Below are 13890 nucleotides of genomic sequence, written 5' to 3'. Positions count from 1 at the left end.
CAAGTAAGGAAACAGTCACCCAGGAGGAGCACAGAATTTGGACTGTAGAAAAAACATTGAACTAAGTATGCAAATGAGCAGAGAATGAGGAAGAATAGTCTGATTCACTGTAAGCAGTAAGAAAGGTATTTCAGGAAGCAGGATATTAAAAGAAGCAGTTATGTTACCAGCGTTGATGGTTGGTTTTGCATCTGTATTTTCTAGGTTTTTTTGTAATATAAATTACTTTTAGAATAAGAAATTGAATTTTACTGAAAATTATTTAAGCAATTTTTGTTGTCACTGTACATTTCTGTTTTCAGTGTAAATGTATTTACCATTAATTGTATGTGAGTTAAACTGACATTTTGATCAGATATGCTCCTAGGCTTCAGAAGGAATCTATCATGTGCTATAAAATATCAGACTCATACCCCAAAATGTAAGTGATTAGATGACTTAACTATTCATCCTATAAACAAATACATTTTAATTTCTAATCTTGTAGTGAAAATAGCTGACTTTACCAATTAATTCTTAAGTAGATTTATTGTAGCTATTGAGAGTTAAGCAAATGCCTACCATGCTTTCTTGCTAATAATAGAACAAAACCCAACTCACTGCCATCAAGTCAATTCTGACTCATAGCAACCCTATATAACATATGTACAAATGGGCATAGAGTGCCCATGTTGTTTGTGTCTTGTGACATTTCCAGAACTGAATTTCAGCCTCATTCCTTAGTCTAAAAATTTTCTTTTGATCCCATCTCTATACTAAAGGTAAAAGCCAAGGTCAAGAAGTCATGGGTGTAGTTTGGTAATTGGAAAATCAGTCATTGAACCTGTGCCCTTCTTCTTTGTACTATGAGTCGATACTGAAACTGTGACCCTCCTGAAGGCTGGCTGTGCACGTGCCATCGGGTGGACAGAGGGACAGAGTGAGACTGCACTGGCATGAATGGCGTTGAGTGGCTATCACTGCAGCTCTCCATTCAGTCTTCACTGATGCAATCATGACAGCCATTTTCTCACTCTAACATTCAATAGGGAAATAAACAAAGCAAAACGAATACTTATCAGATCATCTTAAGCAGTCATTAAGCTATGTTAAAACTATGTTAGGTCTGTTTATTTCACAGTCTGATTGTATCTTGCTAGCACGGTGTCTTCAGTCAATGAGCATGCATTACCTTAGTCTTGTTTGTGAGCAAATGAAAAGACTTTCGCATTTCATTCACCTCACATTGAATTTTGAGATCCTTTGTTTTTAGAACCAGACAAACTAACCCAACCCCACTACCTTCGAGTTGATTCCAACTCACATTGACCCAGTCCTAAAGTATCTCTCTGAATCGTAACGGGAACAGAGGGCCTCATGCTCCACCTGTGTAATGGCTGGTGGGTTTGGCCATACTGATTATATTGTGTACATTTTTTCCAGGTTGTAAATATTACAATTCTTTAGAATCATGTCAGGAATTAAAGGGATGTCCGACACTGCTGACTTCCAACTGCAAGTTGTTGGGAGGGTGGAAAAAAGAAGCCAATGTCATGGCAGTTAGAGATTTGATGTTAGAGAATCATGTATATGCGAATAGAGAATGAAGACAAGGAACTGGAGAAAATAAATCAACCTTTCTCACTATCATAATTCAGATCAAAGCAAAATTTCTGGCAAATGAAGAGAAATCCTTGGTTTCAAGATGGGTTTCACCTGGGTTCTAAATGCAAGAAAATGAATGTCCAGCAACTTCTGGGTGACTGGAGCCAACAGTGACCACCTTCTGGGAGTCTGCACAGGAATATGTTTGAACTTGGCATTTCTACGGTGTATGTAATTAATGTGCATGAGGTTCTGAGGTCTCTTGATATTTTGGGCACCAGGACTATAGCTGCTCCTCAGGTAGTAAAACTAGTCATTACAACCATTAGGCACAAGAGGGCTTGCTTCACTGTAGTTCTTGGTTGCCTTGCAAGTGGGAAGAAATTAAAGCTGATGGTGATTTTAAAAGGAGGTACCCTGCCCTGGGAAAACCACACCCCAGTGTGGTGATTAATTATAGTAAGGGATAGATGGACTGTGATATTAGGAATGCATGGATAGATATACGAGGGATACCCCCCCCCAAAAAAAAAACCAGAATAATGCTTTGCTGGGCAGAGATTTTATAGTACATATTTTTCTTGCTAGGTGAGCGTCTAGCAACTTGCTCTTAGTGCACCTAGTGGAGTCGCCTGGGAAAGTTCTCTGGCCACAGTGAATTTTTTCATAAAAACAGTTTTGCTTAAGCCTTGTTTTTTGTGATGGCTGATTTAAGAGAACAGTGTGCAGTGTGAAATTTTGTTTCCTGCTTAGGTAAAATGCCGCAGAAACTATTGTGGTGTTGAACACAGCTTACAAGGACAGTGCTATGGGAAACACTCAGGTGCATTAATGATTTTCTCATTTCAAAAAAGGTGAAATGTTGATTGCTGACAAATCTCATTCTGGACGTTCATCAACTTCCACGAAAATGTTGACTTGTAGTGCATTTGAAGTTTGCAAGTGAGACTGTTAATCAAGCTTTCTATTTAGAGGTTCTGAAAAGATGGCACAGTAGTGTGCTACAAAAAAACTCTGATTGTGGCAGATGGGAGACTGGTTTTGCCACCACGACAATGCATCTGCTCACTCAGCCATCTCAGTGCGCCAGTTTTGGCAAAAAAACAGCATGCCTTTCTTGCCCCATGCATCTTACTCACCTGACTTTGCTTCTCATGATTTCATTTGGTTCTCTGAATGAAGAGGGACATTAAAGGACAGCGATTTGATGACATAGAGGAGGTGAAGAAAAAACGAGGGAGGTGCTTTCAGCTATCCAAACAGATGAGTTTGAAAAATGTTTCCAAGAATGGAATTGCAGATTTGACAAATGTATTAAGTGTAATGGAGAGTACTTTGAAGGTAATAAGGTTGTTTTGTAAAAAAATGTAAATATGGGGGGGGGGTGTAAATACATAGCGTTGGGGAAACAACTGGGTGTTTTTTGGGGGTGCCTCCTTGGATGCTATAGGGCCCAATGGGATTCTTTTCAAAGAAGTCTACCCTGATTTTCAGTACCTATGATTGCTTACTACCGCCCACAGAAAGGCTCAGAATTAAATTAACTAGTGTCCATATAGCAGTCATACTTGGCAGCCTTACCTGCAAGCTCCAGTCCCTAGATAGAACAGTGAACCACCCATCAGGAGTTCCGTGAGAAGAGTAGAATGAGTGGATACAGTCTGAGATTCGCTAGTTCGCACCACCAGGAAAATTGAAGTGGGTGACCTTTGCAGAAGTCTGCAACTAGGTGGGGTCTGCTTGGGTAAAAATAACTCCTGAAACCATCTGCCATGTCTTCGGGAAGGTGGGGACTATGTGCCAGCAGAGTGCCTATGAAAATGCTGAAGGCGGGCATGATGACATTGGTTCAGAAGTCACAGAAGAGCATCTGTCAACTGAGATATTTTCATCATGGTAGTGTCAAGGGGTCCTACTTTGAAGGTTTCTGGGAGTTAGATAATGATAATGATAATGAATAAAATGGCCTATTTTAGGATGAAACAATTCTGGTGACTGTATTTCAAAGTCATCAAAATTTGTTTCAGTTTTAAGATTTATGGAAGCAATAAGTACAGTATCTTGTTCATGTCATTCTAGGCTTAGTATCATCTTTTACACATTTCCAGCTCTTCATCTGTTCATACTCTTTAGTGTCAACATGATTTCCCATTTCCATCATGGACCTTGGCTTAGGAAACTAACCTTAAATGAAGTTTCCATGAGATCAGTTTTATCTCAGTAACATTAAATCCAGTGGACACATATATTTACATTGAAGTTGGCACCATGTACAGAAATAATGATATAGCAATACTTACCTGGCAGGGGAGATACCATGATCACAAAGGTGGTTTTCCCAGGGCGAGGCTCACCCATTGCCTCCAATGTGCTGACCCCTGCGATTTCCCCAAATGTGGGAAACTCGACTGCATAATTTGTGGTAGTGGGGGACTGCATTCGCGCTATCCCGATCTTAAAAAAAAAAAAAAAAGAAAGAATGATATAGCATTCGATGAAAAGAATGTGTGGGCTTGCTGAATTTGTAAAAAACGTATTATTCCACATTTGCTATTGACATTTAAAATAGGGTATCTGTTTATGCTTACAATTTTTTTGTGCGAGGGTACCACCTTCAGTACATTAAGTACCATATATACGCGAGTATAAGCTGACTCAAATATCAGCCTAGGCACCTAATTTTACCACTAAAACTACATTAAAGATGGGTTGAAAAATGGCTTTTACACGAGTATATACAGTATGTCATTTAAGTCTTCACAAAAACTCTACAGAAGTCAGTTGGATATCTGTGTCTTATAAATGAAGATACTGAAACTGAAAGATGCTTCTACCTGAACCCCCCAACTCAGTAGAACCAGAATTGACACAGGTTCCATCACCTGTGCTCCTAGTCACTGTGCTACAAGGCCAATCCTGTGCCACGCGGTGCTTTTCTTAGTAATCTTTGACTTCACTGTTCAAGTAGGAATTTAAAAATTTTTAAGTTTAATGTTCATTACACAGAAGTGCAATTTGTAAAACAACTAAACCATCCTGCATGAGTAAAACATCCTGTGTGAGCCAGAGCTTCAGCTACAGAGCCTATGGTATGGTACCCCAAGGGGCTAGATTTGAAACCATTGCACTGTTTTGTGTTTGTTTACAGTTCTGAGGATTCAGGCAAGTGCAGCCCTGTTGGCCTAGTCCAGATGTTAAACATATTCTTAAGACTTGACTCCTGCATGTCTTTCCATCATATTTTTAATGAGCAACTGCTAATTGTTAAATAATTTTAAATTAAGAAAGACTTTTTTTTGTTAACCTTAACTATGTCTTTAATCCTTTACCCCATGTTTATTTTGAAAGTTCCAGATGCCTTGGTTGTAAAACTCAGTTACTTCCAAATTTGTGTTCAAACACCGAATCGTTCCAGCACCACCGAGTTGTTTCTGACCACATTAACAGCAACTTTTCAGCCTCTTCGATGGCCTGAGTTATTTAGTTTGTGGTCAATGATTTCACACTTTTCCCTACACTAACTGCTTTTATTCATGTTTTTCCCCTAAAAAATGTTGATAATGTCGACTTAGCCATCTAATGTTTAGCTGCCAAATCAGACTAGCAGCTACCTGTTTCCAGTTTCACTTTCTTGCTGGTATCACTGATTTTCTTTGGAGGTATGGTTATGGTATTCTGTGCAAATAAAGCACACCCAAAAAGCACAATGATGCGTGTTTTTTTGGTTAGCGGAACAAGAGCAGCACTCAGACTGAAGTGTCACTCCTTTGTGTCTGCAGCGAGATGTGACACCTTACTGGCCTCGTCCAAATGTGCTCAAGCCAGATGTCAATGTGACTACTGAGCAAAGTTCTGACCACGAGTAGATTGTTTCTGAGCTTTGTTGTTTGAATAAAGGTAGGTTCAAGCTTGGAGCTGTTTGCCAACTGAAGTGTGCAGTAAATGCTTGCATTTTTCTTTCAGGTCTGGGAGAGGGCGGAAATTAAGCGGTGACCAAATAACGTTGCCAACGACAGTTGACTATTCATCAGTTCCTAAACAGGTAATTTCTCAAAGGTTTAATCAATGTTTCAGAACACGACTTTTTCAAATTGAATTGCAGTCCATTAGTGGGACATGGAATTTGGTGGTCAGGGTCAAGATTTAGCGCTTTTCTTATATTTTTCATTACTGGAATGGCCATTTGGTTTTTCACTTGGTCTTTCACTGTTTTGCTGAGATGTTCCTTTTTTTCCCATTAGTTTTTAAAACATGTGTTACTGCTTGTTGGAATATATTTATAGTAGCTATTTTAAAGACTTTGCCAGATAATTTCACCTTTTTATATTTTCTTGGAGTTGGCACCTGCTGAGCGTTTTGTTGTTGTTTCTTGCATGCCAAATCATTTTAGATTATGATAGGAATGTTTAAAATATTTTGTTTAGAGATTCTGTAACTTTGAATTACATGATGGTGGCTGTTAATATTTTTTGCTTATCAGGCAATCAGTTTAGAATTAGGTCACACGTTCTATGAGGTATAATTCTAATTTCAGTTCAGTATTGGAAGCATTTGACTTTGCTATTGTTTTTCAATGGATAGAATAGAGTGGAAAGGAGTAGTTTATCAGATATCTAGTAAAGTTTGTTTTCAGCTTTTTAATCCAGTTTTGGTATGTGATCCCAAAATGCACATTTTGCTATGGGTCAAAAGAGTTGGAGAACTTTTTTAAAAGTCAATTTTTTAAGTATATTTTTAGTGCAGTATTAATTGGTTGTTTTGTGATTGATGAATTACATTTAGACAGATGTTGAAGAGTGGACTTCTTGGGATGAAGATGCACCCACAAGCGTAAAGATTGAAGGAGGGAATGGAACTGTGGCAGCACAACAGAATGCTGTGGAGCAACTGGAACCTGACTATTTTAAGGATATGACACCAAATATAAGGAAAACTCAGAAAGTACGTTAACGATTGACAGTTGGATAGTAGCTACTATTCAGATTCCTAAAGTTAGACGATATAATTAGTATGTATTTCAAAGTATGTCTCAGCTAATCAGTCTTCATATTAAAGAATTATACATATATGTATTCACGTGACCAAGCCATAGGTGTAGTTATATTCCATACATTTTGTAAAATTCCATCTAAGCACTGATTGAAATCTTCCCTTAAATCAGATCTAGACTCCATTCTTTGCTGTGGAAGCTAAGCTGAATAAGCTATCTAGTTAAAGCCTTAAAAGAGTTCGCCGTTTAATGAGTTTCTAGAACTCAAGAGTATTTTCAGTTGTCTGTAACCATTGTCAAACTGATGCAGAACACTTGATAATTTACTATTCAGGGTTTATCTAATCCCTTTGTGGGGAATATGGACGCTCACTTAGAGATGCAGGAAATTACTTGGGGAAAAGCACAATGGATGGGTGTTTTCCTTTCCTTTTATCAATGTAGTCCATGAGCATTTTTAAAATCAAAGACTACGAAAGGGCTTATAATGAAAAGCCAGGGACTTCTGCCCTGTATCTCTTCATAGCCAACTCTGCTTACCAGAAGCAACGACTCATAGCTTTATCTGTTGACTTTTCCGCTAGTGCTTGACATTACATCTGTATGTGATATGTTTATATTGCTATCGCTTAATTTACAAATTACAAATTGTCCATTGGCTTCACACTATGGGAAGTGAGTTGCTTTTTTCATATTACTCTTTCCCCTTTTGTCAGTCCTTAATATATTTTAGTGTTATCCTGGTGGTGCTGTATACTAAACTTTAGACTGCTAACTTCTAAGGTGGTTGTTTCAACCCACCAGGCACTTCTGTTGGAGAAAAATGGATCTGTCCACTCCCCTAAGAGGTTCAGAACCTCTATGGTTCAATATTGTGCCAGTTATTTTGCTGTTTTTTAAACAAACAAATAAAAAAACAGAACTACAAGCATACATTAAAAGGACCACTTTTTGTTCAAACATAAAAAATATTTCTTTTCAGTCTACTTAATAAACTTGATGCCGCATGTATTACCCCTCTAAACTAGATTCCATACCTGCTTCTACATTTCAGTCATTTTCAGCTATACTTTTACGTATACATTGCCCTAATGGCTGTTTTTCTTGAGTTATCCAAATTTCTCCATGCTGAGAAGCATGAAGTTGTGTATTTTCCAAGGAACCTTTGAATTTTTCTCGAAACGTCTTGTTTCCTCAGTAGAACCTAGTTAATTACAATAGTACATGATTAGTCTAATTTCCCTGCACTTTCTGTCAGTATGTCTTACTCTGGTGGGTTGCATGTTGCTGTGATGCTGGAAGCAATATTGTCCGTATTTCAAATACCAGCAGGGTCACCCAGGGTGAGCAGGTTTCAGTGGAGCTTCCAAACTAAGAACCTACTACAAAGGACAAAGGAGGAATGCGCTATGCACTTCTCAGGGATTAGGCCGTGAACACTTTGTGACTAGCAGTGGAACATTGTCTAGTACAATATCAGAAGATGGCCCTCTCTGGAGAAGGCGTTCAGCGTACACTGGAGAAGAGCTGCCTCCTCAAAGTCGAGTCGACCACGAGGGTCTAGTAAAGCTTGGAGACCTTCATTAGCCGAAATGCAGGACTCAAAATGAGAGGACACAGATGCAGACATTCAGTAATGATCAGAATGTGGAACGTGTGAAGTATGTATCTAGGAAAATTGGAAGTCATCAAAAATGAAATAAAATGGAATGCATAAAGTTCAATATCCTAGGCATTTAGTGAGCTGAAATGGACCAATATCGGTCATTTTCAATCAAACCATACAGTTTACCATGTGGAGAATGACAAATTCAAGAGGAATGGTGACATATCATCAAAAAGAACATTTCAAGACCAACCTCGAAGTACATTATTTGTGATAGGATAATACCTATACACCTCCAAGGAAGCGCAGTTAATACAACTATTATCGACATTCATACCTCAACCACAAAAGCTACTGATGAAGAAGGTGAACAATTGTACCAACTTTTTTAGTATGAAATTGATCAGACATCCCGTCAAGATGGACCCATAGTGATTTCAAAGTGAAAGTTGGAAACAATGAGAAAGGATCAGTAATTGGAAAACATGGTCTTGGTGATAGGGAAAAAGCTGGAAATCCCAATAAAACTTGGCAAGACCAAAATTTCTTCATTGCAAACACCCTTTTCCCAGCAAGATAGAGTGACTGTACATGTAGATTTCACCAGAGGAAATGCACAAGAATCAAATTGACTATCTGCGTGGAAAGAGACAATATTAGTACCTAAAATGAGGCCAGGGGCTGACTGGAACAAACTATCAATTACTCCTGTGTTGTTCAGATGGAAGTTGAAAATTAAAACAAATCCACAAGAGCTGAAATACATCCTTAAGAATACCTTGCCTAATTTATAGAACATCTCAAGAACAGAGTTACTGCATAGAATGCTAATGACAGGCAACCAGACAAGCTGTGTGATGTTATCAGGAATATCACACATGAGGAAAGCAAAAGGTCTTTATAAAAGCATGAAAGAAAGAAAAGTCCACAGTGGATTTCAGAAAAGACCGCAGCTTACTCTTGATCATGTAATACCTAAATCACACGGCAAAAATGATATGTAAAAGAGCTGCACTAAAATTCCAAAGGGCAGCATGAGAAGGCAAAGTGAAGTATTAGAATGAAATGTGCAAAGACCTGGAGTTAGGAAAGCAAAGAGGAAGCACATGTTCAGGGCATGTCCAGCTGCAAGAAAGGAGGGAAAATCCTACCTCGATTGCAACGTTGAAGGGCTCAAGGGCAAAATGCTGACTGACGCAGAAAGCATCAACTAAAGCTGGAAGGAACACACAGTCAGTGTACCGAGAAGAGCTAGTTTATAGTCACCCATTAGAGAAGTAGTGTATGTTCAAGAGTCAGTGGTACTGATGGAAGAAGCCCAAGCTACACTCAAGGCATTCGAGAAAAACAAGAGTCTGGAATTGATGGAATACCAAGTGAAATGTGTCAATAAGCTGCTAAAGGACCACTGAAAGCACTCATGTCTTGAGGAGAAATTGGGAAGACAGTTATTAGTACAACTGACTGGGAGAGAGCTGGGTTTGTATCCATTCCAAAGAAAAATGATCCAACTGAGTGGAAATTAGTAAACAATTTTATTAATATCACATGCAAGTAAAATTTTGCTCAAGATAATTGAATAGCGATTAGAGCAATATATTAACATGGAGCTGCCAGAAATGCAAGCCAGATTCTGAAGAGCTGTGATGAAGGACATCACTGCTGACATCAGGTGGATGTTGGCTCAAAGCAAAGAATACCAGAAAGATACTTGCTTGTGTTTTATTGGCTAGGCAAAAGCATTCAACTATGTGAATCATAGCAAACTATGGATAACATTGAGAAGAGTGGGAATGCTAAAACACTTTGCTGTATTCATTTAGAATATCCAGTGCATAGACCAAGAAGCAGTTGTTCTAACGGATGATGAATTAGAAAGACCGGAGAAGAATGGATGCATTTTAATTACAGATTTTTTTAGGGAGAACTGGAAGTACTGTGGACTGCCAGAAAAAACACAGATCTGTCTTCGAAAAGGTACAGCCAGAATGCTCCTTAGAAACAAGCATGGTAAGACTCTGTCATGAACTTTCAGCATGTTATCAGGAGAAACCGTCTCAGGAGAAGGCCGTCATGCTTGGTAAAGTAGAGGGTCAGATTGAAAAAGAAAGACCTTCAGTGGTGGATTAACACAGAGGCTGCAACAGTGGGCTCAGTCAACGGTTGTGAAGATGGCACAGGCGCCATCATGGTTTTATTCTTTTGTACATGTGGTTGCTATGATTTGGAACCCACTTAAATCGTGTTTAAGTTAAAATATGTCAAACTAATGTCTTCTGGTTGGCGGTCTACAATGTGGTAGTATCTCTCCCTGAGGCTAGATGAGTGAAGATAATCAAAGATGTAAGGAAATTCATTGGAGTGATGGTCCATGGGAACCACAGCCTCCGCTACCAGAACAACTAGATGATGTTCACCTACCACTACTGACGTCTATGTTTGCTACCACAAGGGGCCTGGATAGAATGAGAGGAAATGGTATAGCACAATTTAAAATCACAAAAGACCAACCAGGGCCCTCACACAGGGCCTTTAAGCTCAGAACTGAACCTACCCCTGACCTCATACTGCAGTCAGACAAGGGACATGCCTCCAAAAAGAGCTGTAAAACTTGTGAAGGGCATTCTCTTCAAAATAATCCATCATATGAGATCAAAGGACAGCATTGCCACAAAGGAAGCTCAGAAAGTACTATGTATGCTTGAGTATAAGCTGACCCGAATATCAGCCGAGGCACCTAATTTTACCACAAAAACCATATTAAAAACTTGTTGAAAAACTCAACTTATACATGAGTATAATGGTAATAAGGGGCAGGTAAAAACGAGAAATGGAGATTGGGAAGGAGTGTGGTTATACTGTTGGAACTGCAACTAAAATGTGTATAAATTGTTTAGTGGAAAACATATGCTCTGTATAAACTTTCATCCAAACTACAACTTGAAAAATCGGTAAGTTTTGAAAATATATCCTGTAGCTACTGGTCTGAAAGAACTAATGCATTCACAGATATCCCACATGCTATCTTTTTGGCAGGGTGAGATAACATGGTGTTATTTAATGCAGTGTCATATTATGTGGGGTCTAAGGAAAGGAGGAGATAAGAATTTATCAATAATACAATTTTTCTTAATTGGATTAAGATGTAATTAAATCATGTGACAGTTGTCTGGGAATTTGAATACTCTTTGTAGAACTATTTTATGCTACATAATACATTTTAAAGGAAGAAAGGTAGAGAGCACACTTTGTTTGCTTAAACAAGACTTGGGCCAATTGCTTATCTATATTTATATAAAATGTGTAAAATAATCCTTGTTTCTGTTTCATTTCTTCAGATCGTTATTAAGAAGAGAGAACCTTTGCATTTTGGCATCCCAGATGGCAGTGCAGGTTTCTCTAGTCGATTAGCAGCTCCACAAGATACACCTTTCATTCACCAGTCGGTAAGTATTTAATGACAAGGGTTTAGGAAAAGGAGTTCTTGGGTTTTTTAAATGAATTATTGGAGGTCAGAGAGAGCATCTAAATGAATTGCACATAGTATTTATATTTCTGTGACCTTGAAAATAAGGGATAGCAATCAGAAATTGTTTTTTATTTTTAAATTGTTTTAACTAATTTTTATGAGATAAGTTATTTCAATATTAAGAGTACCTATGACCTTTATAAAAATGAGATAAAATGCTATATAAAAATCTGAACTTTAAAGAAATTACCACTAAAATAAGTTTGAAACAGAATAAGTTTAAGTTATATCTCACCTATTCTGTTTACAAGTTGTGGATTGTTTCTCTGATAAGAGTATGTTATATTTTAAGAGTGATTTGACTTAAACGGGTGTGGCTTAACATGCAACTTTTAAAAGATACAAAGTAGTGGGTAAAGTAAATGACTGTGGTTCACAGTCTTGAAAATATATCAGAATCAACTTCTTTAAATGTAGATGTTCAGCCCAACCCCCCACTCTCTCACTTAATATCTGGTGATGGTACTTAACCATGCTTTGAGTGATTAAGTGATCGATTATATTGGTTTTCTACTACTATATGATAACCTTGAATTTAGTGTCATAACAATAAACACTGCCTGCCCAGTTCCTGTGGATCAGGAAACCAGGGACAACTTAACTGGAAGAGTCTAGTTCTGAGATTTCTTGTGAGTTTGCAAACAAGTCAGTGACGGGCTGTGGAGTCCTCTGAAGAGTTGGCGGGGCAGATGGACTGACTCACTGCAGATGTGACTCGTGCATGTGGCAAATAGACGCTAATTTGCTCTTAGTCTCTTCCCAGGGTGCTTGAAATAGCTCACGGTTTAACAGCTGCAACTCTTCCCCGCCCTACAGGTTCCCTGTGAGTCGGAATTGACCCACCGTGTGTGTGTGTGTGTGTGTGTGTGTGTGTGTGTGTGTGTGTGTGTGTGTGTCAGGCCCAGTGATATGTGCTGATAATGCAGTGAGGAGAAAACACAGAGCAGGGTGTTGCTTCATAGGATGTAGAGGTGACATACTATTCAGTAAGTGGTCATCTGTAGAAGTACAGTTAAAAAGGGATCATCACTATGCAGCTTCACGATGCTCTAGCAATCCCATCTGCTCTTCCTCTTCAGACACCCCCTAAACCCCCAACCCCTGGCGGCCACGGACGTTTTCCTTGTCTGTGGGCTTGCATTTTTTCAATATGACATGCTTATCCACCTCTTGTTTTTGGACAGAAATGTCACAGGTATGACAAGAGTAAATATCTTCCCGACAGTTTTTGTGTGTCAGTCACATGGGTGTGATAGGTAACCATTGCTGAGTGCAAGGCAAGAATCGTGCTCACTGTAATGGGTGTGAGTATGTACTCACTCTGCCGGGCCACGATGCTCACAGCTCTGGCAGTTATGTAATTAGGAAGTCCATTCTGTGATGTTCCTCCTTTTTTGCAAACTGCCAGTTTTCAATTTAACGACGAGGTCTTTGGAACCTACTCATGACTAAGTGAAGAATGGGTGTAGTTGGAAGAATTAAAAAGAGGGGCTACAAAAGTTTGTGGGAGAGCCCATGATCTTTTCATTCCATTTTCCATAAAGGGCGTGGTCTTTGCGTGTGGGTTTCCTTCACTTAGCAATCTCTGCTTTTTGTGTAGCATATTTCTTTGTATCGCTCAATGTACAATTTCATTCTATGGTTTGATTCTAGTTTTGCCTATTGAAAGACATTATTTGCTTCTCGTTTGGGGCAATTCTGAATAAGATGATTACAAATGTTTGTATACGGGTTTTTGTGTGAATCTAAGTTCTCAGCTCATTTGGGTAGAGGTCTGTGAGCGTGATTGTTTGATCATGTGGTAAGTCTATGTTTAGCTATGTAAGGAAATTGCCAAGCTCTCTTCCAAATTACCTGTACAGGTTTACATTGCTGATAGAAACAAAGAGAGTTTTTGTTGCTTTAAATTTTCTGTAGTGTTTGGTGTTGATGTTTTGGATGCTAGCCATTCTAATAAAGGTTTAATGATAGCTCATTGTTGTCTTAACTAACGACAGATAAGAAGATCACTAGTGGCATAGGGGTTATGTGTTGGGCTGCTAACTGTAAGGTGAGCAGTTCAAAACCACCAGCCACTCTGTGGGAGAGAGAAGGGACTTTCTACTACCATAAAGAATTGCGGACACCACTTCTCTGCCTTTTGGCTAAGATCAAGTATAGAATTCCTGTCAAGGAAATCTA

General features: G+C 38.7%; 1 protein-coding gene and 1 non-coding gene across 5 annotated transcripts in view; both read left to right on the top strand.

The window, feature by feature from the left end:
* EBAG9 (estrogen receptor binding site associated antigen 9) overlaps positions 1 to 13890 on the top strand; it is a 33080-nt gene that overhangs the window by 13074 nt on the left and 6116 nt on the right. For all 4 annotated transcript variants that reach the window (XM_075549354.1, XM_075549351.1, XM_075549353.1 and 1 more), the window contains 3 exons: positions 5548 to 5626; positions 6367 to 6525; positions 11519 to 11626. In XM_075549354.1, the coding sequence (XP_075405469.1) occupies positions 5548 to 5626; positions 6367 to 6525; positions 11519 to 11626 (346 nt within the window). The remainder of the gene's footprint in view (positions 1 to 5547; positions 5627 to 6366; positions 6526 to 11518; positions 11627 to 13890) is intronic.
* LOC142449346 (U1 spliceosomal RNA) lies at positions 3877 to 4038 on the top strand. The gene has a single exon (XR_012784545.1). It is a non-coding gene; the product is annotated as a U1 spliceosomal RNA (small nuclear RNA).

This window comes from Tenrec ecaudatus, chromosome 5, assembly GCF_050624435.1.
Source record: "Tenrec ecaudatus isolate mTenEca1 chromosome 5, mTenEca1.hap1, whole genome shotgun sequence".
Classification (NCBI taxonomy): domain Eukaryota; kingdom Metazoa; phylum Chordata; class Mammalia; order Afrosoricida; family Tenrecidae; genus Tenrec; species Tenrec ecaudatus.
Note: the sequence above shows the minus strand (reverse complement) of the source record. Positions and strands in the feature narration are given on the sequence as shown.